The sequence below is a fragment of the Chlamydotis macqueenii genome, chromosome 11 (assembly GCF_036417535.1).
Source record: "Chlamydotis macqueenii isolate bChlMac1 chromosome 11, bChlMac1.mat, whole genome shotgun sequence".
In the NCBI taxonomy this organism is placed as follows: Eukaryota; Metazoa; Chordata; class Aves; order Otidiformes; family Otididae; genus Chlamydotis; species Chlamydotis macqueenii.
Window position 1 is genome coordinate 3,683,611 of NC_141566.1, and position 25,904 is coordinate 3,709,514.

At 42.5% G+C, this 25,904-nt stretch overlaps 1 protein-coding gene across 4 annotated transcripts in view; it reads right to left on the bottom strand.

The window, feature by feature from the left end:
- The window catches only part of PAK3 (p21 (RAC1) activated kinase 3), a 124,219-nt gene that overhangs the window by 2,290 nt on the left and 96,025 nt on the right, over nucleotides 1-25,904 (bottom strand). For 3 of the 4 annotated variants that reach the window (XM_086756621.1, XM_086756620.1, XM_086756623.1), the window contains exons 4-14: nucleotides 23,588-23,741; nucleotides 21,871-21,908; nucleotides 19,396-19,527; nucleotides 18,273-18,435; nucleotides 13,841-13,904; nucleotides 10,009-10,057; nucleotides 7,303-7,415; nucleotides 6,301-6,418; nucleotides 5,375-5,474; nucleotides 4,839-5,035; nucleotides 211-348 (exon numbers count right to left, since the gene is read on the bottom strand). In XM_086756621.1, coding sequence (XP_086612747.1) covers nucleotides 211-348; nucleotides 4,839-5,035; nucleotides 5,375-5,474; nucleotides 6,301-6,418; nucleotides 7,303-7,415; nucleotides 10,009-10,057; nucleotides 13,841-13,904; nucleotides 18,273-18,435; nucleotides 19,396-19,527; nucleotides 21,871-21,908; nucleotides 23,588-23,741 — 1,266 coding nt within the window. Of the gene's footprint in view, nucleotides 1-210; nucleotides 349-4,823; nucleotides 5,036-5,374; nucleotides 5,475-6,300; nucleotides 6,419-7,302; nucleotides 7,416-10,008; nucleotides 10,058-13,840; nucleotides 13,905-18,272; nucleotides 18,436-19,395; nucleotides 19,528-21,870; nucleotides 21,909-23,587; nucleotides 23,742-25,904 lie in introns of those variants that run through there. The other variant, XM_086756624.1, reaches the window with a different exon arrangement.

Below are 25,904 nucleotides of genomic sequence, written 5' to 3' on the forward strand. Positions count from 1 at the left end.
GTCCCTGCTCCTCGCAGGGGGGTTGGACTGGATGGCCTTTAACGGTCCCTTCCAACCCTAATTACTCTATGATTCTACTTATTTTTCATTTGAAAGGCACCAAGACTGGAGGCTAATATGAGGGGGTCCCATCTGATGCCTTCGAGTTTAGCTGATGAGAAAACCATTACATAGTAGAGCCATTTCACTTGCAAGCATTTCACACTGTACCTGCAGAAGTTCCTTGGCAGACCCTCGCCTGTCCACGTCCATCTCCAGGCAGCAGTTCAGAAAGTCGCGAAACACAGCGGACAGTCGCTCAGGGTTCTGCAGCTCTGGTGTCCCATTCGTAGCTATCAGATACAGCGCCTAGAGAAAAAGGAAACACAGAGTCCACCTGTTTCTTTCATATCCGTAACTGCTCATATAGACCTCAATTTTTAAGGTCCAGTCTCCAGTGGCAGTTTTTCCCTGACAGAGCGTTAGAGATGATTTTTCTATACCAACAAAAAAAAAAACCCTGATGCAGCCACAGCTATTCCAACATCAAAATGATCTTGCCTTGACAGCTGATTTCATTGGCTGACCTAGTTAGTACAAACTGCATCAGCAAAAACACATTTTGCTTCTCCGAGTAGTGACACAAGCTTTACAGGCTATTTTAAGGAGTGAATTTGGTCTAGCTGTATTATTTCAAAGGATTATTACATAAAATGCATCTCCGCAGTGCCTACTGGTCCCCAAATTACAGCTTCCATAAACAAAGGTAGTCAAGTTTTCTGCTCTGTTCTTGACAAAAACAGTGACTGAGTGAAAAAAAAAAAGTGTATCCATAAGCTTATTCCTTGGATAAAGAATCAGAAACCTTTGGAACCTCATGTTCAACACAGACAGGTAAGCTGCATGCACAAATATATTCTGAAGAAAATGCGTAACTGGGCAGACAGGAGCCACCTGGAACTATGTCTGTCAGCAGTCTCCAAACTCCAGATCAGCTTCACTTATGTGGTAAAAAGAAAAACTTTTAATGGTCTAATCAGAAAAATCAGTAATTCCATCCCAATGGTAACCCTGTGCTAATTTTGATACTCAAGTAAATACATTAATGATGTTCCCATCCCAGAAATTGCCAGGGGAGAAATGGGAGGTTTTGGCAGTTGGGTTATGGAAAGCTCAGGCTCGGTGACGTGGAGAAAGTGGCTTGGACTATGGAAGAAACATGTTCACTGAGCACTTCAGCAAAAAAGGGACAAGAAGCAGAACAGACTATGTCGCCTTTAAACTATAATCTTCATGTTTCGGGCAGGCTTCCCAGTGAGAATAATTGGGGGGTAGTTCATCTCTCAAAGCCACTGTTTTAGAAAAGCTGGTATATATATATATAATTTTTTTTTTAGGAAAGATAACATATAGATACATTACACTCATTTCACATTTGCAGAGTCATCTTCTCAGACAGAACAGCTGGAACAACTTAAAGCCCAAAGCAAAGTGTTACCTGAGAACTGGGAGTACTCGTCTGCGTTAAGGGTTGAGTCATCTGTGAATTCCACGATATCCAGCTGCTCGTCTGCGTGCGCAGTTACTCTGTGCACACAGGCCTAGCCAAACACTTGAAAATTCCAGCCTTTCTCCTCCTCAGTAGCATCTAGCCTAAGCTAAGCTTAAGTTTCTTAAGCAAAGCCAAAGACGCTCAGTTCCATGCAGCTGGCTGTGTCCATGCAGCTTAGCAAGTCTTCCTGACATTCCTGAGGCCAAGGAATTATAACGTAACTTTGCAACACACAGGGTGAGCGTTATCCTGTGTGGTTCACCTGTAACCATGCTGAGAGGCTAGAGAGATGTGTTCCTTCTGCTTTTGCAAGATGTTATTTAGAAACATAAGAGAAACATTTTGAACTACTCAAACTGAGTAGTTTCAGAATGTGTCTGAAATACACAGTAATAATAATTGAAATAGGCCTTGGAGTCTTCCATAAAAATGTCTGCCATGATAACAGCTCTGCACTGCTGCCATTGATGGACTTCGCTATTATCCTCTTAAATACAGAGGAAAATTTCCAAGCCTAAAAAGGTGAATGAACTATCCTAGAGTAAAAACAATGAAATGAAGTTTCTTTACTCTTCCCACAACAAAAATGTCACAAAATCGGTCTTATCCTGTCCGCCTGCAGCTGACCTCAACCACCGGACACAGTGGTGAGCTGCAGTGCCTGTCCTCTCCATGTTTAAATCGTGCTGCCCGAGGGATGTTAATTCTCCTGTGGTAAAGGAACACAGCACCGCTGTCAACCTTGGAAATTTTATTCCAGCTACATTCACCTGACTGGGACACAGGAGTGCCAGGACAAGGGGAGCTCTTTTAGTTGCTCATTTCTTCACAGAACACAAATCATGAGGAAGAGTCCTCTTTAGCTAGGTAAATATTTCTACAACAGGAAAAGGTCTATGGGAAGCTGAGGAACCTTCTTATCACATATCTTTTTGTTTCCTGTGATGTAGCCGGCAAAGAAAAACGTACAGTACAAAGGAAATGAGCGCTTGCAGTAGCTGCAAAGGGGCAATAAGCTCATTAATTTGTTTAACACACCAAGAAACAAGAAAGGATTCGGCATACAATTATAGCTGCAGTCTGTGAAAACGATATCCTGAAGTTATCCAGGCCACCCAGATACTTGACAGAACAATATACAGAGGATTTAGAAGCCTGAAACCATAGAAGATTCACAGCATTTGGAAAATATGCTACAGTTTTGAGGGAAACTGATACGCTGCGGTTAATAAATGAAAAAGCAAACAGAAATGCTTAGGGTTGGTTTTTTGTTTTTTGGTTTTTTTTTAATTGAAACTAAGGAGGTCCAACCTGCCTTTCAAAGGATATTTACTGCACCAATGTTTGTCCCTCTGGCCCTACGCATATGCCTGATGGAAGGAAATCCCAGTGAGAGAAAACAAATACCATCACAAAAATATCCAGGACGCTCATGGCTGGAAAATGGTTCATTCCTGTGAGTTCTGCATGGGCTGGAAAGAACCTGAGCAACATGGGATGCGTTTGCTCTACACGTGGAAAACAACAAATGCATCTATGCTGAGACTGCTGTTAACTCTATGATTAACGACCCTTTAATGTCCTTATAATTTATTTACGTATTAGTGTCAGTACCCGAAGCTACTGTCAGTGCCTTCCATTATTAAAACAATCACTCATCAAAATGAAAAACTATCTTTTTGTTTCCAGGCTTTGAAGAATTCCCTGAATTGGGTCTAAATGTGATTATTAAACTCAACAACTACTGTGTGCCACCAGCTAAAAAACTTTGCTGTAAAAACAGCAGGTCTTGCTTAAAAGCTGTCTGATCTGGAAGCAGCTGAGACCTCTCACTGAAGCCTCTGATTCCACACACAAGAGCAGACGATCCTGTCCCTGCTGGGGCTGATCTACCTTAATAAAACTAGCGGATACTGGGGAACTTCAGGTGGTCCATCACAAGCTGTTCACTGTTCCTAGCTCAGGGGCAACCACCTCTGCAAAAGAGTCGAAGAAGCTAAGATACATGGCACCAACTTCAGATGGCCAGTTTTAATCTACCGCAATTTTACTCAGACACCTGAAGATGGCTTGAAGCTGTAAGTGTTCAAGTTAATCTTAACTCCAGGAGGAGATGAGGCATGTATGGAGAAAAAAAAGCATCTCCAATAATCCAGGTAAGGGCAGGAATAGCTGAATGTGAATTTTGTCGGATATAAGAAATCCAGCTATCCTTCTAACAGGTGATCTGTGGCTTCTCGAGGAGCCCTAATCACATTTGAGGTCTAGGAAGCACCGCTCCACGTGTGTACACAGGAACCAAAAACCTCTGGGCACCTACCAAACCAAAAGAAGTCTTCCAAGAAAACTCAGGAACCTTTTTTTTCAAAGAGAGTGGAAAACTGAACTTTGTATAATTGTTGTATTCCTTTCTTAAGCAGCATGGCTGGGGCTATTTCCTGCCCGTTCTCTTCTTTCTTCTATCTGCCATACCCAGAGAGAGAGTGTCATACGCCACAGACCCAAGAGAGCGCAGCCTTACTGCTGCGAGAAAACCCAAAGGCCATGCTCTGTTTTAATTCTAGCCTTAACAAAAACTATGTATGTATACACACAGGTCAAAATTAATTTTCTCATAAATTCCTGCATTCTATCAGGAATTAACTGTCTGGTGTTTGACTTTGTTTCAGCTACTAGTCGTGAGGTTTTATCTTGGTATACACTCCTCCACTATTACACACTCATCTGGTGTAAGAACCGGTCATTTCACTTTAAGGAATTAGGATAAAACCAAAAACTTCAAAATATTAAAATTACATTAGTTTGCTACAAGTCTCTGTGCTAAAACATACTTTTAGAAATTTATTTGGTAGTAAATAACTAAGGCATTATTATAATCAGTGACATTTCCTGTGAAAGGCTCGGGTAAGCAGTCGGCACTGATCTGAGTTTGAAAAGACTTCTCTGCCTGCACACAGAGTTGAAATGCTTTTCATAAAAATTCCCCAATTGGAGAAACTTGCCACTGAAAAATTCCTGTCATTCAGAGATACAGCTCAAAGAGTTCAAAAACGGCATGAGAAGTTTCAAGCATTGTTGAAGGCAAAAATAGCACATTTCTGAACTGGCTACGCGTCACTTCTCTTCTGAGGTTCTCCTGTTGATGTAACTAAAGCTACAGTATACGCTGATATGCCCCAGTGTCATTTTTAGAAGCAGGCCTTGGTGGAACTAGTTCAAGCTGATGCGATTGGGATTTTGTCTCTCGGGAGACAAAACATGGGACAGGTTAGAAGGACAGTGATACCTGATTTTATTTGCACCTTACCCTGAGAGGATTTTCGTTAAGGTAAGGAGGTTCTCCTTCCACCATTTCTATTGCCATGATCCCAAGTGACCAGATGTCCACTTTGGGGCCGTACGCTTTTCTTGTCACCACTTCCGGTGCCATCCAGTAAGGAGTCCCGACCATTGTGCTCCGTTTACTCTGCTCAGGGGTGATCTGAGCACAGAAGCCAAAATCAGCTGAGGAGAAAACCAAGTATTGTTAAAGCCAGCTTGAATTACGAAACCAAGCAAAAGAAATCCTCGCTATATGCCTGAGAATGCGTTGTTTAATCTAGCTGGAAAAGCTGCGTGCTCTCTTTACTCAGGGCTGTAGCCAAGGAAATATTGAATTTGCCAATTAAAAACCCCTCAAGTTTCACGCAGTGGCTTTTATTCACTTGAAACTTTAGACTGTAACTCCCTTCCTCTGGAAGGGACGTACACAAACCAAAGCCACTCTTTACAGCTTTTTCCTTTCTACACCTCTCAGCCTCACACCACATCCTGGGAACGCTGCGCCTGACCAAGAATACCTACTCAATTTGACAGATCCGTCCATTCCGAGAAGAATGTTGTCGCTTTTGATGTCTCTGTGAATGACTTGGTTTGAATGAAGGAAATCCAGTGCTTGCAGGCACTGATAGATAAAAAAGAAACATGAGGGTAAAAATTAATGACCTGATTTCATCACACAAGAGGAAATGGCTCTAAAAGATTTCATTTCTAGATGAATTGTGAGTAATGGCAGAATATTGTGCTGTCAAAAGGAATAGCTTGCTGCTTCAACACTATTAGAGTAATAACTTTCTAAATTAAGGCATATTAGTTTCTGAAAGAGAAATGGCAATTACTGTTACAGACTATCCCCGGAAAGCCCAGACAGAATGCTGTGCTGTCTCCATCCATATGACAAAGTATTGTTTGCCAAAAAAGAAAAAGTCCCTTCCTTTGGTATGAAGCGGATCACTTTCGGGTGGGAGGTTGCATGACAAAGATTTTATTGTTAGGCTGTACAGCAGATTTGGAAATAGCATGTTAGTCATTTCTCTGAAGCAAACACCATTTTGGGTGGAATGCTATCCTTTTAAGCTGAGGACTGTGATAAATGTGTCTCTATTTTTCTTCGCTTTTATTTTAAAATTCTGCCACCAGCATGTTTGCTTTTACAGGCCAGGAATGCAGTACAGACATGCTCCAGGCAAATGTTTAAAGAGGCAAAGTTGAGAATAGTAAAACTGAAAAAAAAAAAGCAACAGTACAATAACAGTATATAAGCGTATAATAACAGAGCGTAATAAGTGCAGTGATACTGGCAGGCAGTTCACTTAAGGTGCTCTTTCTTCTCCGTATTATAAAAGCAACACCAAAACAAAGCTCAGAACGTGAAACCACTCCCGTTCTCACCACCTGTTCAGCAGTGCCACCCTGTCCAAGCAATGAGAAGCACATGCCGGATCCCTTACCTCCCTACAGACAGCTGCTATCTGTCCTTCATCCATACACGTCTCTGTAACAACGTCGGTTAAAGAGCCTCCAGCCAGGTATTCCATGACCACCCAGAGCTCATCACCCACCAGGTAGCTGAAAGAGGAAAACAACGGCATTAGGACAAATGCACACAGCTAAATTACCGTATGGAGACAACTACAGTTGATTTTTGTTTCCAGGTCATTTTTAAATGAAGACAGAATAAAATGAACAGACATTCCTTCTAGGCTATACAGTACTTAGAATCTGTGCTGTCTAAATCAGGAAGGCATACAAGTGAAAAATTAGACTTCTTAGATGGCAAGTAAGTGAAAAATGCAGTTTAGTAATGGCAAAGACAAATCTTGAACCAGGACATATCACATCATCTGGTTCATCATCTTAACAGATAAATTCCATGATTAACTCCAGAACAAGGCAACACAACTTTCATAGTTGTGAATGCAGGAGGGTGTGTACCACTGAGGACAGAAACTGGTCAACAGTTTGGAAAACCTTACATAAAATACATTCAGAAACAGGAAAAACAATTTAAAAACTGTCAAACCATGTGTTTCTGGAAACAAGAACCCAGCCTTCCTGGCATCCACAGCAATGGAAAATAGTGGGAACAGCCCAAGTGAAACAATTTCTACGATGATTTATCAGCACTTATCATAGGACACAAAAAATATGATCAACATAAAAAAAACAAAAACAAAAACAAAAAGCCCAACAACAAAACAACATGGAGGTAGTGAACTTACAGGCTGTTGTTTTAGTAAGATATGGCTGATCCAGGTTTTTGAAAACTGTCTTCAAATTATATATGGCAGAAAAGATTAATGCAGAGAAAATACAGTCTCCTCCCATATGTGGTATGTGGGTAGATACATAACAAAGAGGTCAATTTTCTGCCAGTGAGCAAAGCTTTTTCTTTAATCTTTGGCTTGCAGCATGTAAAGGAACATTCATGTGATAATACCAGAACTGCTTACCTGTCTAAATAGTTAACAATATTGGGGTTCTTATTTTCCCTCATAACCAGGATTTCATTAATAATTAGTTCCTTTTTGGGCTGTTGTTGGAGATTCATTTGCTTTATGGCCACCTAAAATGACATTGAAAACCATTAACCTGAGCAGTCTGTCGCACAAGATCAGAATGAAGATGGAGCGAGTGTTTTGGAAACAGAGCTGTGCCAAGCTGCCTTGTTATCAGACAGCACTGCTCAGTAACTCACACTGCAGCACCCCGTTTCTCCGCGAGCTTGGGTGCCAGTTACAGGACACACGGCCATACACGTTTTGCCTTGTAAAATCTGTAACAATGGCATTTAAACTGTCCAACCACAGATCTCTAACAACACTCTCTGGAGCCACATTCTTCTCAGATGGCCTTAGTTTATCACCTCTGCAGTCACTCATGCATGTTTTGGAAGCAGGAAGTGACTTTGTTACCGTGAAAATGGATAAAACCAGCTGGTAATACTTTAGCAATTATATGATTTTTGATCGTTATTTCAGCAACTGCTGCTACTCTTGACTTGATTGTATAACTGAAAACACATACGTACATTACCTGTAAAATGCCGTACTAAAAAGATAATTAAGGTTACATACAAAAAAACCCCAATCCTAGCTTCCTGAATCCCCCAATTCCCGACTTCTTGAATTTTTATTTTGCAACCTAAATAACATTCTTTAACACAGTTTAGATTTGCAGTTATTTTCTGATTTAAAAAAAATAAATCCACTCTATGGTATTTTATGGATACATCTAGGGCTATTACGCAAGGCTTAGGGCTTTCAGCTCCCATGCAGACCTCTATCGAAGAGCAGTTATAAAGTGCAGCACTGCAGGCAGATGAGAAACTACCAGTAAGGTTCAGATGTATTTGCTGACAGCCGGAAAGAAGAAGTTAGAAATTTTAAGCTTGTAGCCCCAAAGAGCAATGGGATTCTCTAAGACACCACCATGTCTGTTTGTTACTAATATGATCACTTTTGCTCTGAGCCACTATAGTCATCCTGCCTCTGCCTCACCCTGGCTCCTCGGCCCAGTCCCATCTTCCCCCAGGCAGCCACGGTCTCTACTTGAGCTTTTCCTCTGGGTCTCCTTGCTGAGCCCGCTTCTGCCAGCCTCCTACCTCAGGGCTCAGCCCTGCTTCCCTTCTGGTCAAGGACTCCTACAAACACATCTTCTCAGCAGTCCCCGAAGAGCCCTCCCAGCTGACCCACACCCTGTGGGGAGATGTGGCCCTGTGGTCATTTAAAGCCTGCCTGTTGTTCCCTCCATACGCAGTTTGGCCAGCCTCCCCCTCTGTCTGCTCCTGCTCCTCACACGGCACCAGAGAGATCACTCCTCCACTCTCACTCCTGGTTTTCCAGCCAAATTTTCAGGCAGAGTTTGTATATATTCAAAAAGTCAGGCTTGGATAAGGAAATGGATGTTAAGATGTCACTTTAAGCTGGCCACGACAGGGATTGTCAAAGTTAACACCGCTTCCCTCAAGATCTGTTTCTCACCCCCCTGGACCCCACTCCCTGTGACCAGTTCCCGGGCTGTAAGGGGCTGTCACTGACACCGGACCGAAACACGACTGCATTGTCCAGGGGAGATCTTTGATAAACGCCTTCTCATGTGTCAGCGTGTGCCAACCAGCTTCAGTACGACTAAAACACAGAACTGCATCCCAAACGTGATCTCTGCTTAATTAGGGCTCGCATTATACTTTGGAGATGAAACACATGATGGAAAAAATGCTAAATAGTGTAACTGTCTGCACAAGATTCAGATAAACGGGGACTGAATGACAGCAGCCTCCATCAGCTATTTATTCCTCACAACAACAGGGGAATCTGTGACCACTCCCAGGGTTCTCCTGAGGCCTCTCGTTGTGACAGATCTTTAGATTTTACAATTCGTATTGTAATTTGTACTCTAGGGCAGGTCCACAGGCAGATTTTACGCTGTAAATGTACAGAGTTACACTGGATATACAGACCAACATTCTCTGTAGTAGCACACCCTCGTGCACACTGGGGAACAAAGATATAACAATTCCTAAGCCAATACATTTACACTGGCAATAAAAATTATATAGTTTTTATCGCGCCCAAAAGCTTGCTGGGATTTCTTTACAGATTTCTCTCCACTAGAACACCCATTCAGGGATGATGGAACATGGTGCCAGGCGGGGACCAACAATACTGTGGAGAGCACCACCCGTTTTGAAGACAGAGGAAAGAGGAAAGAATTCTCTTATGATTGGCCTTCAGAGCTATGGGTGAAGCATCAGCCCAAGCACAGAGAGCACCGGGGCTCTGATTCCAGGGGCACCAGGATCTCCCCCAGGAACTTGCAGGCGCTTTTTCAGGCATTAATCAACACCGCAGTGTAACGGTTGCTGGAAAGCGGATGGCCACAGGAAGTGTTAAGTTACTGAGGCACAGAGCCACGCTGCGCTTAAAGAGCTTGCACTGCAAAGCTGAAGACAGCAGAGGATGTATTTTGCCAGCAGACACGAGTCTGTACATAGGAGGAACACCCTGGCAGAAGACGTAATTTGCAGGCTAGGACTCCTTCAGTGGAACAGCCTTTGCAGCAGAGATCTACTGGTGACCCACAAGCCCCATCCACAGTTCGCACAGAGGGGAAAGCACTGAGCACCTGCAAAATCTGCCGGGACTGCTGACACCTACCTCTTGTCCCGTGGCGATGTCGATTGCTGTGTAAACAGTTCCTGATGCCCTAGAAAGAAAAGAGCGGTGAAGAAATGAGAAGCTGTTTAGCCCCAGTGAGTGAAAGCAAGCCCAGATAGATCTCTGCTGCCTGGAGCGTTTATAAAACACCTTTGTTCACCCCTGCTTCAGCCAGCAGCACGCCGCGCAGCAGCCCACCAGCCCCCCCCATGCCAGGTATCCAACAGAAAACTTACACCCAACATGAAGAAGGGCTGGTGCAAATCTCAGACGTATATACTAAATTATTTTAGTTCAGAACTTAAGGTGTGGGGTGTCTACAAAAACTGGAAAATAATATATTTAATTATTTTACCATCTTAGTTTTGCTTTGTTGAGGTTTTTTTCCTTTCCTTTTCCTTTTTTCTTTTAATTTTTTTTTTTTTTCGGAGAGAGTTGGGGTGTGGGGATAGCGTTTCCAGAGGATGTAACAGAGTCTAGTCGTGCCTTCTCAGACCTCCTATTTGAATCGATCTGCAAAATTCAGCCAGCACCACGCAGTCATTCTGAGAACCCTGAATACAGGCGACAGCCTGAGGAAAGGATCTAGACACAGCTGTCTCCAGCATGCAAGGCAATGATTCTCTGGCCATCCTGCGAGGTCGCAGCTAGAGCAGGTGAAGGCAAACATTATTTCATGCACAACTACTCAAAACAGAAGCTCCTTAGACAGCTGCTTTGTGTGCCAAGAGCCATCAGCAGCTGCTTCTGTTAGGTGCACCAGACAGGTGAAGGACTCTTCATGGGGTCTGTTTTGCTTCGTGGCAGACACAGGTTGTGCTGTAGAGCCACCAGGAATAAACGGCATGCTCATCTGCGGACTAGATGCTGTGGGGTTTTGTTTGCCATCTGCCTCTCGTTAGAAGAGGTTCCTCCCCTGTAATGATGTGAAGGGCTGGAAAGGCCACGATCAGAGGAAATCCCTTTGGGTTTAAAAGCAACGATGGGCTTGTAAACCCTAATGAGGCTTCCTTCTGAGCTCAACCACGGGTTTACACTGCCATCATTTATGAAGCCCACGTCTGCATGGGCAGCGAGGCAAGGGAGAGCCAGGGCAGGAATTCTGAGAAGCGTGAACATGCATCTGGCAAGTGCCCCACTGACCGAAAATGCCAAAATCAGTTTGCTCATTTTCACACGATACCCTGGCTTGTTTGTTTACCTGCAGGCTGAAATATTTCTGAAGCATTGTAATTCAACAGGCACCAGAGACTGTATGTCTGTGTTGAGAACAATGTTCCCATTGGACACGCTACGTATTCTTTTAATATAAATGCAAATGCATTTTCCTATGACTAATTGTCGAGATTAATCCAATTTGTTTTCATAAAAAGCCAACACCATTTATTCAGATTTGCTAACACTGTGCTGTATCTCCTGAGCAAAGTCGTGTCAGGGTTTATTTAAAAACAGCTATTTAAATTAGGATGCTGTTGGTATGCTCCAGGCCATCTGTGAAGAGTTTAGATAAAGGTGAGTAATTTAAGTAAAGCTGTGAATTAATTGCAAGGCCTCTGTGATTCTGCATTACGAACTTTTACTTCTAAGCAACTATAATTTCTGATCTGTATCTAACTTTTAAATGCTTCTGTAATATCTTGGTTTTAATGCAGTTAGGCAAGTACCAGGGCCCACAATTAGATCTGTGTCACTGTGATGCAGTGCAGTACAAGTTAAAAAAAACCAACCTGAACCCGGGCTGCTCATGGCTCCATACTCATTTGTCTTTCTAGCAAGAGCTAACGCTGCTTGAGCAAGCACAGCCTCTTTATCAAGCACCCACTAACTATGTTTCCTCCAGTGTCAGCAGCATTTTCAGTCCTCAGCTGGAAACAGATGACAAACCAGAGACTCAGTGCTGAAGCTGACCTGCGGCTGCAGGCCTGCTGACGGCCGCTCACCGCAGAGTGCCTGTAAAACCATCCCGTTTATTAACTTACCAGCCGTACGAAACCATGACATGCTGCACGCTGGGCACGTTGCCTCCCTCTACATAAGAAGTCGCTCTCTACCAGCAGTTCTCTGAGCAGCTACATCCTTGCTGCCTTGCAGTGCCCTCGTTAGCAGCCACTAAAATCCTGTTCACTTCCAGCACTACCAGTGCCTTTGGCATAACTGTACCCAACTCACTGCAAAGGTGGGTGGCTCAGGAACTGGCGCCTGGATCAGCTAAGGCCGTCAGCACCATCCAAGGCAGTGCACCTCAGTCCAGCCCTGCTGCAGACAGACAGGCCAACCCCAGCCATACAGCAGTCTGGTCCCTCCTGATCATCCTGTTTGATCACCTTTGTGATGATTTTCTCCTTTAGGACCTTTCCCCATCCCGGTAAATTGGCCTGCGGCACTACAGCCATGAGCTGGTTACGGCAGCACACTCACTCCTCTGTAAGAAGGGCGTGCAATCTGCAGGCTGTACTAAAAGCTGTAGGAAATCAGTTTAGATACCCTTTTAGGGTATTAGCCACTTGTCTTTCCACCAGTTGTGAGGCACCTTTGTACAAGCTCACTCCTAGGACTGTCAAAAGATTGGGAGGGCGATGGCCATATTCTCACGGTGACAGCAAGAATCTGTGTGTTCATTCTGACTCTCACTTCTTCAGTCGACACTTATCTTTTGAGAGGCTGGCACAGCTCTAAGTGTCCACTGACATTTTACAAATGACACTAAGAACCAAACCTTTGAGCAGAAAGCAAGCTGGAGTCGGAGAAAGGGGTTTTATACAATGAATGGAGCAGAAACACCTTCCCACAAGTGCCCTACCAAACAAGATACACCCATGATAAAGACTGCCAGAGCATGAGTGTGCCTGGCTTTCTGCTGTATGTATCAGTTCTAGGTCAGCAACTTGCTACCCTGAGTTCAAACCTCACAAACAGTTAAGGCAGAAAAGTGTATCCTGATGTCAGTGAACAGCTTCTGTCACACACTGACAGCAGCGCGATCCTGGTGTTACACAAACGGTGCCAGCCCTCCTGGAATTACAGCACAGCCAAGGAACCTTTGACTGAGCAGGGAGTCTGTCCATATTTAAAATTCAAGTCAGATACCTAATTTTGATGTGATTTATTTTGTTCTTGCCTCCTCACATACGAAATATTTCAAATCAATCCTACTTACAGGAAGCAAGGTGGGTTTCAAAAGGGAATAGCTTGGTTGATTATTTTCAGTAAACTCCTAAAACCTGCAGGATCCGTAAGTGGTCTGCCATCAGGCAGATGATGCATTTTCTCATCACGTACTTTGTGCATCAACACTGTGTTTATTATTGAATTTTTATTTTTTACTACCTCTGCTAGAAAAGAGAGCTTATTATTTAGTCCCTGGTTTAAGTTTCTAAACTATGTGGTTATAATCCTGATCACTGTGTATATTTAAAGCAAAATACGTGAAAGAAATATTACTGAGAACTGTTATTTATCTGACAACTCTTAGATGGTAAGTTGCTCTTTCAGGCAATAAAGTCTCTTCTCCTTTCTTTAGCGTAGTCGTATTACTTTGAGACATACAAAAATGATTTCTCCTAAAAAAAATAAGCAAACAGGTGCCACACACTTGAGGGACAACAGATCTTTTGGGTCATGCTCCTTGCTGCAGACAAGACACTGCCCGCATCAATTTGTCTTTGATGATGCCTTCTGAGCACAGTTACTCATTCTGGTCAGTACTGAGAGGCAGCAGAATCTAAACTCAGTGTCTGAACATGTTTGGAGCTTGCCTGACTTCACACTTTACATTAGACCAGGAAAATACCCTGGCCCATGTTTTAGTACAAGTAACCGTGACTGGACTTACCCTTGGCCAATTTTTTCAAAACGAGTGTATTTCTTCTTAGGATCTCCCACACTCACAATGCTCCCTGAAAGAAACAAAATTAGAGATGCTTACTTAAAAATGTAGATACCACCTTCCAGCAGATCAGAAACGCAGCTGCACTGTCTGGGCTTCTGAGCTATTTGTAGTCAGCTGGGTAACAACTACGACTCGGTCAGCTCCGTAGCACAGACGGCCTCCACGAAGACTGATGTTCTACAGTCCTTTGGAGAGCCACCTTGACAGGAAACTAAAAACATGGAGAAACATTCACAGGAGACAGATATCAGAAAAGAACAATACCAATGCAAGTGTCTATAAACATTAATGACAGCCAGAACAATGGAGCCTTTACCTTCTTAGGAATAAATACTCCGTGTGATTCAACAGAAGGTTTAATACTTCCAAAGATGAAATGCACCTCGGGTTCCGGAATCAATTTTTATGAACAGATGCCATTTTCAGAACAGGAAGAATCTTGCAAAGTGTTTCCAGGAGGGGATCTTCTCAATCTTTCAGCAGTTTGCCAAAAGAATGTCTTTATGTTTTTAAAGAACAGCATCTCATATTACAATCAATAATCATGGGGCTCTATGAAGTATGACCTTCATGATTTATTACCAGGCTAAGTTCTGAAGAAGACCTCACTTGTGCAATTTTAAGAAACACGCTGCTTGTCTTCAGCCTGACTCAGATCAGTAACTGGCATTTGACTCGCACTCTCAACGCCGCACACATGCTGATCTTCACAACTAAGCAGAGCTGCGATGGATAACAAGAACAGCACTATTCCTCGGGCGCTAGTGTTACACAGCCAGCTGCACAAGTGAGATGCTGATAATTTCCTGAGTACAGGCGACGCGGTTCGGAAACCAGGCCAGATGGGCTGCTGCCGCCTCCCGGCAGCTCTGCGCTGCAGCAGCAGGAAGGCAGGGCTGGCCTGTCCGGCACAGCGAGTGGGACAGTCTGGCTCCATCAGCCACTGAAAGCTCATGTGCCGCTGAAAGCTAAAATTAAAGCATGCACTGCATGACAGCTTCTTGCCCACTCGGAGGTGCAGGCAGTCTGAACGGGAAGGAAAAAATGCAGCAATTAGGATACTGTGTGTCGAATGAAAGAACAAAGTCTGGTTAACTCCAACAATATTGTTTTTTGGTCCGGTAGGTTCCTAGATAAAATACAAACAATGAAGCCCAAGGTGATGGCTCAATGCAAACGACTTCTAAAGATTTAACTTGGAACATATATCACTGAAACACTTGAAGAAAATTAGTTCAGGAGGAAAGACTCCCAGTGTTTTGCAGTGTATTTTGTTTGACTGATCTGGCAATATTCCTGTATCATAAATACAAACACATACTTATTTGTTCACCTGTGCATCCAAACAAAACTAGGTGATGCACCATTCACTGTAAGTAGGAACAAAAGCCCCTCTCCTCTGGCCAGGCCATCTCTCTGGAGCAGAGGGCTTTAGCATCCAAATGGACATCTGACTGGATGCCTAGCCAGGAACCCTGCCTGCCAGCATGGCAAGAAGACGGGGCATCAACACCATCTGGTACGCTCCCTGCTAAAACCATTTTGTTGGCCTTGGCAAGATCGCTAATGGGAGCTGCAGGAGAAGAGGTTTCCTTTGCCCTGCGGTACTCACTCCGGGAACGCCAGCCAGTGCCCACTGCCCATGGCAGTGAGGATGCCGACGCTGCCTCGTAGCCTGAAGCCATCCTGCCCTGCTGTGCCAGCCTGCAAGAGTCAGAGTAACTGTATTATCTGGAGTCCAAGCCAAGGACCTAACGCTTTCAGGACCTGGTTAACTTTTCCTAGTTTCATCTCACTGAAACAAGTAACGTAAGACGAAGCTTTCATTCTGGAAGAGAGAGACTCTGCAGTACTAAACCAAACACTGCCATAATCCAGGGCTGGACCAGACAACAGGAAGCACATTGTGTGGTCGGTGGCTGGCCAGGTGCTATTTCCAGTGAGTTAATGGAACTGTGTATCTATCAGAACAGGTATCAGAAGTTCACGTTACAAAAAGACTGCAGAACAAGTATTTTGAAAAAGAACTTTCCACATTTGCCCCTGATTTCGCAGTTGAGATTTCTGGAGTTTTTCCTCAAAACTTGAGTAGCTGCTTTCACAAGTTAGTTGTGGCTGGTTGCCTGTACTTAAGCCAATGCACATCAAATATGACAGCACCAAAATCAGCAAAGTGAATGGTACAGAGCTCCAGTTCAGAGAAGCACTCCCTACTCTGGACAAAGATAAACTTACCAGATATTCTGACGTCTTTAAGTACTTTCCTTTATCAAGTCATCGATAAGAAAGCAGAATTGGGCCACTTCTGTTTTATAATTACAGTGGAACATATTCTTGACTTCATTAGAGACAGAATTTTGTTTGATCTTATCTCAATATTACAGGCCTTACTCCCTAGTAAAACTTGTAATGAAAGTGGCTCTAAAAAAAACCAAGTTATTTCAAACAGAAAAGAATTATGAAAGCAATTTAAGATAAAAGAGGGGAGACGGCATCTTCCTAAAAGTAGCATAAAATCAATTGTGGGGAAATAGTCAAGGTGAAGAAGTCTTACAAGTAAAAACAAAACAAAACAGAAAAAAACAACCACCACACATACTTAAATATCATTGGCCCAGGACTATAACAAAAAAGCATCACTGGCATTTTCAGACAGCCTCATGAAAGCACAAAAGGATTTTCATTGTCCACATCACAATTTGCCCAAGGCAGACGTCCAGACCTTGCTCGCTTGGTATCAAATTCTTAAAAAAGGAAAAGCATGAAAGCATGTAACATTTCAAAGATATAACCCACAATAACTCAAGGGCTCGCTCCTAATCTGCCAAACACAGAAGCCTGAACAAACGATACACATACTTAGGTTCATGTATGCAGGGTACCTGCGGATCTCATGGTGGAAGCCTGCCTCAAACATTCAGCCTCAGCTGAAGCTGTAATTCCTCCCTTTATAAGCTGAAATACCTGCAGGTTACTGTCTGCTCTGGAATTTATTTCATTGCGTGCTCAGCTCAAAGTATTGAACTTAACCCTTGGATACTCCCTAATGGCACTGAGATTCAGTTCTTTATAGCCCAGTCAGGCTGCTATGGGTGTGGAAAACTCTACACAAGCAGCTGAAATCTCCCAGCTAAGGAAGGCTTCAGGCTCCGCAGCCACACCAGCCATCAGTGGCAGGGCAGGTATGACAAAAAGGTTGGTAGAGCACAAGAATGAGCACTGACAACCGCGGTGAAGAAGCCCCAGCCAGACTGCACTCCTTTACAAGCAGTTGCCCCCATTACAGACAGAACAAACACAAGGAGGTGCAGATCCATCCACTTTTTGTCCTAACAGTTAACGGTAGCACAGAGTAAACTGGGCTATGTTACCAACCCAACAATATGTTATCTGAGAATACAGCACTGGCAGCTATTACGTGCAAGAAGCAGATTAAATTGGTTGTACTGCAGAATCATGAACAGCTTGATGTGTTTTCCTAGAGTATAATCTGCACAGGGGTCTGGGGCCAATGGTTAGGACTCTAATAGTATTAACTGGCTGGGAATCAGCTATGACAAAGTGCCACATATCTGAAGAATATACAGTGGCTCCTGAGAAATGCTTGCAGCACAGTTTTCCCTATCACGTCACACAGATGTGTCTCTTGGATACATCCTTGTAAGCATAAAGCTAAGAAATAAAGTAAGGATTTTATAAAAGTATGTTTTTTTCTTTTGGGGCACATTGAAAACACCTCTTCCTCTCTATCCATAGTGTCAACTGATGTTCTTTCTAAGGAGTTCTCTCTGACAAAACTGTAGAATTCTTATAAAAATGAGCTCTGATGTATTAGTAGAAGTAGTAACAACAATAAAAATGACACCAATAGAATACCTGGGGCAGGAGAGCTCATTGAGGCTGAAGGAATCAGCTTACTGCTGTAGTGTCTACAGGTAAGGAAAAAAAAAAACACAACCCCAAAAACCCTCTCAACAAACAAACCCAACAGATTTCAGCAAAGTATTTTGGTTCCAGTCACCGGTGAGAAGTCAAGAGTCTGAAGAGAATTTAGGAATCCAAATATTCTGTTCAGTTTGGCCATCTGCACACAGGAGTTGACTAGGTCACAGCCTTCTGCTCGACCAGAAACAATCTCTGCTTTTGCCTTCAGCGTAGAAGGAAGCTCAGGCAAATCCAACCCCTCACAGCTGCCCTCAGAGGCAGAAGGAACACCTAGGGTGCTCTCTCCCTTCCTCTAAGCACAGTAACAGTTTGTGCAGGGAGTTGTAAGTGATTCTGTGGCGCTAAACTGAGGATCAACATTTGGTACGTATAATCCCGAGACGTGCGTACAGTACCCTGCTTTATCAGACAAGAAACACACAATACGTACTCAGTTTCTCTAGGATCTCCTCATCTGTCATCTTGGATTTTTTTCGCTGCCGGTCTGTGTTTCTGTACAAAGTGTTTGTGTTTGAGTTTTCAGGTTGGGGAGTGGTGGCTTCTTTAGCTGGTGCTGGTGCAGCGGCAGGTTCAATTACAGAGCGCGTGTAGATCTGTGACAAAAAATTATTGTGTGTCAGAAAGATGGCTTGCAGAGGTGCCCCTGAGATCATATTTCAAATGCAAACCCTTAGGAAGATGCTGTCTGCCACATTCAGGGCTCTTAAAATGTTTGTTTTTGCTGTCCGCTTCTCAAACTGAATGGGCAAAAATTAAAAGCTAGTTTTACACAATTCCATGGCCAGTTTCATTTTCAATTTTCATTGATTTTCTGAAAGATGAGCCAAATAATGAATTTACTGTGTTGCAAGCATACAAAAATAGATCTGTCCAGGGCCCCCCAGCCTTGTTTCTTGATGCTCGTGTGTTTCCACGGGTAACAAAATTACTCTTTAGTTGGTATGTAAGCGTCTGACTAGAAGCAGGAAACATTTCCCTTTTCTGATCATAACTGTTGATCTGACATCTCAGCAGCACTTCAAGCTTTAGGGAGTGGCCATTAAGAACTGCATTCCAGTCCTGCAGAGATCTACTTTCTTTTTACAACGCAGAGCTGCGCAAGATTCTTCTCACCAAACTTCAGTCATGTAGAAGTTAAGGGTGAAGTCTAAGCCAATCATTTCCCTACTTCTACAGTTTATGGAGAGGGACAGGTTCCTCCAGGGGACAGCTTCTCCTGTGTATCCTGCAAGAGTGTGAACTGGGTCTCTCCACTGATGACACAGAGCCTACACAGACACTTTGGACACGGCTGGACACTTTTACACCAGTGGCATTAAAAGACATAAGGGTATGCCTTATCTGATACTAAGATAAATTCACAGACTATCAGAATGACAGGAAACTCACAACTAAATGTGGAAGTTCAAAACAGATTTTCCTGGTGTCAGTGACCTGGATGAAGCACTATGCCATGGTAGGGACTCCAGCCCTCAGAGTCTTCATTGGCAAGTGCTGCCTGATCAGAAACATGAATTACAGCAAACACAGAGCTAATCAAAGCTGGGACTTACTGATTTTGTATGTTCGGGCCGTGGTGCGATAACAGGTGGAGGTTCATTGTCATCTTCCTCCTCTTCATCATCTTCATCCTCTTCTTCAGAAACAGAGGGAGCTAGCGGGGGTTCTGACGCTGTTTTTGTGCTCTGTGGACAGACAGGAGCGTGAGTGACAGTCACCATTTTGGCACTCGGGAGGTCTGATAATTACACACAACGTTTGTCTGCTTAGACATCAGAAAACAATCTAGACATGCCTGTAGTCCTACAGGAATCAGTTCTAAGATACACACAGCACAATACAATTTAAAGGTTACAAATTACTGTGCTGTTTTGTTATTTTGTCTTGGTGTTTTTCATTTTTGCTAAAAACAACTGCATCATTCCCATGCTTAGTCAAAGTCTAATTTCACAGAATGTAATGCTTGAATATATCACTAGAAATCACATCTAGCTGCTGGCTAATTGCTTTAGCATTGTGTCTACAGAAATGGTAGCAGTTAATTAAGCTAACAGGTGTCTACTGGCTAGGTTAATTAACACACTTCAAAGTGCAAAGCCTCCTTCGTCATCTTGCTGGGAATTTGGTTTTGGAGAGAAAGGCTGTTTGTTTCTTTACTGTTTTACCCATGGGGTGACCAGATTATTGCCTGTTTCCACAGTGCAGTCAGCCTTCCTGCAGACTCCAAACATGAGGCATACAGGGGAAGTCTGGCTGACCAGGTGTCTACATGTAAACTGAAGCCTACAGTGCAGATATTTAAAATTAGGCGAGTTGAACCCCCCCGGATGCTACTCGGGAGCAGGGGTTCTGTGACATTGTCACAAATTTGCGAGTGAAACAAAAACCTGAACAGGTGCCTTGTTAAGTGTTTACCAACTGCTTTAAAGCTGGCCACAACAGGCTGCTTAGAGAAGTCAAGCAAATCAAAGGTACTACTCTAAATATTCACATCTCACTTGTGTTGTCTTTAAAATGGCATCAGTTTGGTCCAGTATAAATACCAGCAAAGGAAGGTCCGCAGGAAACAGGTAGACCTAATCTTCACGCCTGTGTCTGACTGTACAGAGGAGTGTATCTCTGCCTTAAGTCAGCTGCACTCCAACACACTGTCATATAGACAAACACACACACACACACAGTGTTGTGTTTTCTGTGAGACTCAGTTCCGTCACCCAGCCTTTAAAGGCAAATGGTGAAATGGGCTACTAATCCGGCCAAAGCAGGGAATGGTACGGCAGACATTTCAAACCCCAGTTCAAAGGCCAGCTCTGCCAGGCAAGGGGTGCTCTAATGGGAAGGTGAATGTTAATTTGTCATACGTTAGGTCAGTGCATAGCTTTCTAAGCATCATCAGCACTTGGCTTACATGAAGACAGAAGATCATGAGGGGAAAAATAAAGGAAGGAATAATCCCATTTCTGTTATGTCAAATTCTTGTAACTATTTTTTCCACTGGGCTCCATGCTTGGTCTGACAGCACTAAATGGTGCAGCTAGAACATATACAATGTCATATTACTTAAAGCCAGACTCCCATTAAGGAGTGAAATGAAATTAAAGTAATTCCGATGACTGCTCGATCCTGTCAGAGAGTTGTTTTCCCTGCGCTGTACCATTCAATCAGCATCCTCTGAGTGGGTAACTTTTGAAAGCTGACATCTTGACTATCTCATCACTGTCTTTGTCTGCTAGAAGAAAATACCACAGCATCTGCCGATGAGTCCGTACCCACTGGAGAAGCTATTGGGAAGGTTTACTGTGCTCTGGCGAACTCCAAACTTGCTTTTAAAAGTGTGCTTTATTAAAGATAATGGACATGGCATCAGCTGAAAAGCTGAAGTGTGAATATTCAAAGATTATTTTCATTTCATTATACACACTCTCTGCTGTGTAACCACAAAGCTAAAATTAAGTTACTGAACACTTGAAAATAAAGGCCAAATCCCCATTCACTCACTTGCTCTTTAATGCACGAACATTAACACTAATATGTCTGGTCAATATTAATGTGGATGTCACGACTACATCTCTGGGATTGCTACGGCAATCCAGTACTAATTCAGAGTGAATGATTATTTAAAACTTTCTTTCAATGGTTCCAGTGAGTTACGTATCAATTATAACCTTATTTATATGCAGCTACATATCAGATGTAGTAAGGATAAATCATAAAGTTTAACAGAAATGGATTCCAAGTTGTTGTTAATGAAATTAAAATAGGCTAATTAGTACTGCATATTGTTGCGAACTATATATTCCACCATGGCTAAGAACAGCAAGCAATCTTCTGTCTGCAAAACCAGACTTTCAACTGTTTAAAAGTTCTTAAACAGAAAATTAGAAAACAGCCCGTGATTGCTTTTCTGACACTAAAGACACTAAAATATACTTTCTTTCAGCGTAGAGGCTGGCACTCTGTCACAGCTTGCTCCACAATTCTTGGAAATTCACAGTGCTATGAAAGGAAAAGGTTATTTTCATGCTTACCGAAGGATGGGCTTCTATGTATCCACGGGCGCTTTTATCTGCAACGTACAAGGGAAAATTAACCAGATGCTGGTATAAAACCGCCTGTCGCGGGGAATCCCACAGAGTAAGTAAATCCAAATAGATAGCATTTTTCTTTTACAACACCCCTTCAGTAACAAAAGTATTTTACCTAGCAAGCAAGACAACAGGATAACATGATTATTCTTCTACAGTTTCTCGTGTCTATCTTTTGCATTGGTTTGCCAGTAAATAAAATAAATAGAAACTTGGTCAAGAAAATGCAAATTGTTCTTTAACAGTCAATGCTTCTGTTTTGCTGAAGAGCTAAAGCAGCTTTTCTTTTCTTTTTTTTTTTTAAATAAATTGCATGCATTGATTCTCTTTAGCTTGCTGAAAATGTTTCCCTTTAAAGCTTCCTCAAAATCCCCCTTAGCCATGGCAGTTCTATTCTGATACAGCACAGTAACAGCTCCCGAGTTCAGGAGCAAACACTTCTGAATTGTTCATTTCATCAAAAAGTAACTGCTATTTTAGCAAACATTAAGTGTCAAGTTAGACAGTCAAACCTTTTGATTTCAGAATTTAGAAAAAACGATGCTTTCCCTCAAAAGAAGAGAAAGGTTAGTAAATTCTGGAGATAACAGCACAGTTTTTAGGACTTCTGAGAAGCTCTCCCAGTCTGCATTTTGGAAGTTGTATTGGCTGAACCAGCAAATTGAGGAAATTACAGACTCCACAGCCACAGACAGCAGGGAACTGAACTGAACCACTGCAGGTTAAATTACAAATGCTGTCCACACCCTGTTGGATAGACACCTCCTTATTAGCGGAGACTGTTGACATGAGCATTACCAAATTAATGGTATCTTAACGGTATTTTTGTTGAAAAATCAACACCGTTATTAAGGAATAGCAAAAGAACACACCAATACAAAAGCCAGATACACAGCACCTAGTAAAAACCTCTACTTACTTGCTAGATGTGTCATCAGCTAGGGCTTGTCTAGCAAAAAATAGAAAAGGAATGGGCCAAAGGGAAAAAAATGCAAGCTGCAGAATGGACTTGCTCTCCCATTTTTGGAACACTAAAAATCGTAGTCGATTTTGCAGACTGTGCACAACCAAGGAAAAAAATCACACCCCCATCACATTTGCAGGCAAAAAAAAAAATCTTTGAAAATTCTCCTATCACAAAGTATCACCAAAAATCATAGAATCATAGAACGGTTAGGGTTGGAAGGGACCTCCAAAGGTCATCTAGTTCATCCCCCCTGCAAGGAGCAGGGACAACCCCGACCAGATCAGGTTGCTCAGTCTATATAACTCCTCAGTCTATAACCTACTGCTCAAAGGATCCACACGTAACTCGTAAAATGAATGAAACAAGTACACCCCGTATCCTAATCTGAACACTGTGAAGGAGCAAGGATGCAAAGAAACAAAAGTAAACATGACCTTGGCCACTAATGTTTCTGACTAAAAATAGTAACAATTGCTCCATCTAGTATCTTATTTAGTTCTAAAACTAAGTGACAAAAAGAAGTCACAGTTTCAATGACACACAGAGGACAAAAGGAGAAACATAATTCACTGCAGGAGTATTTGACACAGTGGAACTTTTTAAGATTGCTTCTGGATGACTTGAGTGTTGAACATCAGTCTGACTCATTTTGGGGCCTGACACTCCCTTTTTTGTAGCGGGACGTCAACTTACCTCCTGATGTAAAGCTCATGTATTTCTGGTTGTTAACTGTTTCTTTGGAATCATAAAATTTGAGAACATCTAGAACAGCCTGTGGGTTCTTCTTCTGCTCCAGTTTTGTTATGTTGGAGGTCTGTAGTAGCCTGGCCCACTGCTCTGGAATGCCCTGTAGTTGTCAAGTGGAAAGAACACGGATTTAGAATATTTAACAGACACAGCCTCACAGATCTTTACCAAGATCCCATGCTACCTGTAAGGTTACTTCCAGAAATTTTCATTGACACCTTACAATTAAAATTAGTAGCTTATACATTAGATGTAATAATTCTCTTCTCTATCAAAACACAGAGCTAAAACCAGGATCCAACTTTAAAAAGAAAAGAAAGTTATGACTGTGATAGGAAAAAAAGTGCATGAAACTCATCTTTAAATCAACTCTGCTCTTCCATGGAATAATGATTTAAGGTTTAGCTTGTTTTCCTGGAGATTCAGTGCAGACAGAACAAGACTACTCTATATTTGTGGACAACACAGTGTATTTTAGGAGCTTTACACTGGATTTTTAATGCTTAATAACACAAAGATTTTGCTGAAATGATCACTGCTGTCTGATTAGAAGGTAAACCCCATCCTAATACAATAAATTGTCAGCACGCCAGGGAACACTGCGGGGTTAAGAATCTGCATGTAAATTCTCAAAATCGTAACACTGAGTTGTACCACTGCTGAATGTCTCTTTTTTGAGCTCCTGTAGCTCTGTAGGTTCTCTACTGTAAATATACAGAAACCAGGGACTCAGAAAACAGGCTCAGAGTGCCAAAGCCTTGCATGAATTCTTGGACATCTTACGAGTGAGGGTGGCATTTGAAAACTGATCCAATCGCTGAAAGTCGCAGCTCTGCATTGAAATTATATTGATGAAAATTTGCTTTAAATATCCAGTATAACTTCCTAAATTTGAAAGCCTGTAATTTTCCCCATTTACTGCACAGCCAACATCTACCAGCGAACTGTAGGGCTTACTGGATGAAAAACCGCACCTGAAGCACATTTAAACTTAGCCTTGGTGCCACCCCACTCTAGGTAAACACTTCTTCCTAAGAAGTTCTCCACAAAACAATGTGTGACATGGGCCTCCAGAGTTTAGGATTAATGAAAAAAAGTGGGATAAGCCAAGCAACAAATCTACTGCACACACATCAACCTGCTGCTGCAGTGCTATGACATCTCAAAGAAGCATTTGGATGCAAGATTCTTTTGGGCCTGTGACGCACCTCTGGGAGCTTCCCTGTGCACATCTGTGAGCCATAGAGATCTGGCTGTAATGGACGTAAATAAAGAAAGAAAAGAAAGTTAAAACAGAATGTGGGACAACTTAGAAGGTGGGAGGAGGAAACCGATGGGCCAAAATGGGGAAGTCCCATCTAAAATGGGAGTTACGAGGTAGATACCAAATAGATCAGGTGGTGGACAGGCTACAGGAAGGCAGGTTTAGGAAAACAGAAAAATCACAACTGTTCCAAAGTTTGGAAGCATCATTCCCCCTCCTTTCTTTTTAAATCAGTTTTTCTCTCCCTCATAAAAATATATTACTGAGGATTAACGGCAAGAGATTGGAAAAATTACCTGTGATTTCTTTTATAAATAATAATAATAAAAAAAAAAAGTAGAGAAAGATCTGGGCTTTTGCTGTTTGTATACTTCTGAAAGCCAGGTCAGCATTTTCAAATGGCTCTATACAATTTATTTCCAGTGGTTCTCCAGCCCCAAGATCACAACTGGCCAGTGCATGAGCCAACAAAGTGCAGGGGAGAAAGCAGCTGGTCAAACTCCTATTTCACACTGGGAGGTTGTATTGTCATAACACAAATAATCTGTGTGTGTCAGACTGAAAACCAGGACAATTCTAAAGAAATCCTCGATTAGATTAATAATATGCAACTACTTTGGATCTACAGCCACAACTTTCTCCCACTTGTAATGTCATAACCTCAACACTTGAAAAGTTTGGTGGGTGACCACATTTTATTCTAGACTGGGGATCAGGAAACAGTTTCCAAAATGCATGCCATATAAAATGCACTCCCCAAAGCCCTGCAAACCACACTTCTTCCTCCATTCAGAAAATGCAACTATTTTCTTCAAATTAAATCAATGTAAAGCTCTAGCAGCATGCTCCCGCCCAAGAGCTTCCAACTGATTTTATTTGGAGCTTTAAAAGCCCTCCTTCTTAGCAGATGTGGTTGCTCCAAGCACAATGAAATGGAGATATAACATACATTCATGAGCAACAACACAGCTTGGTGCTCGAGCCTGAAAGCTGAAACTC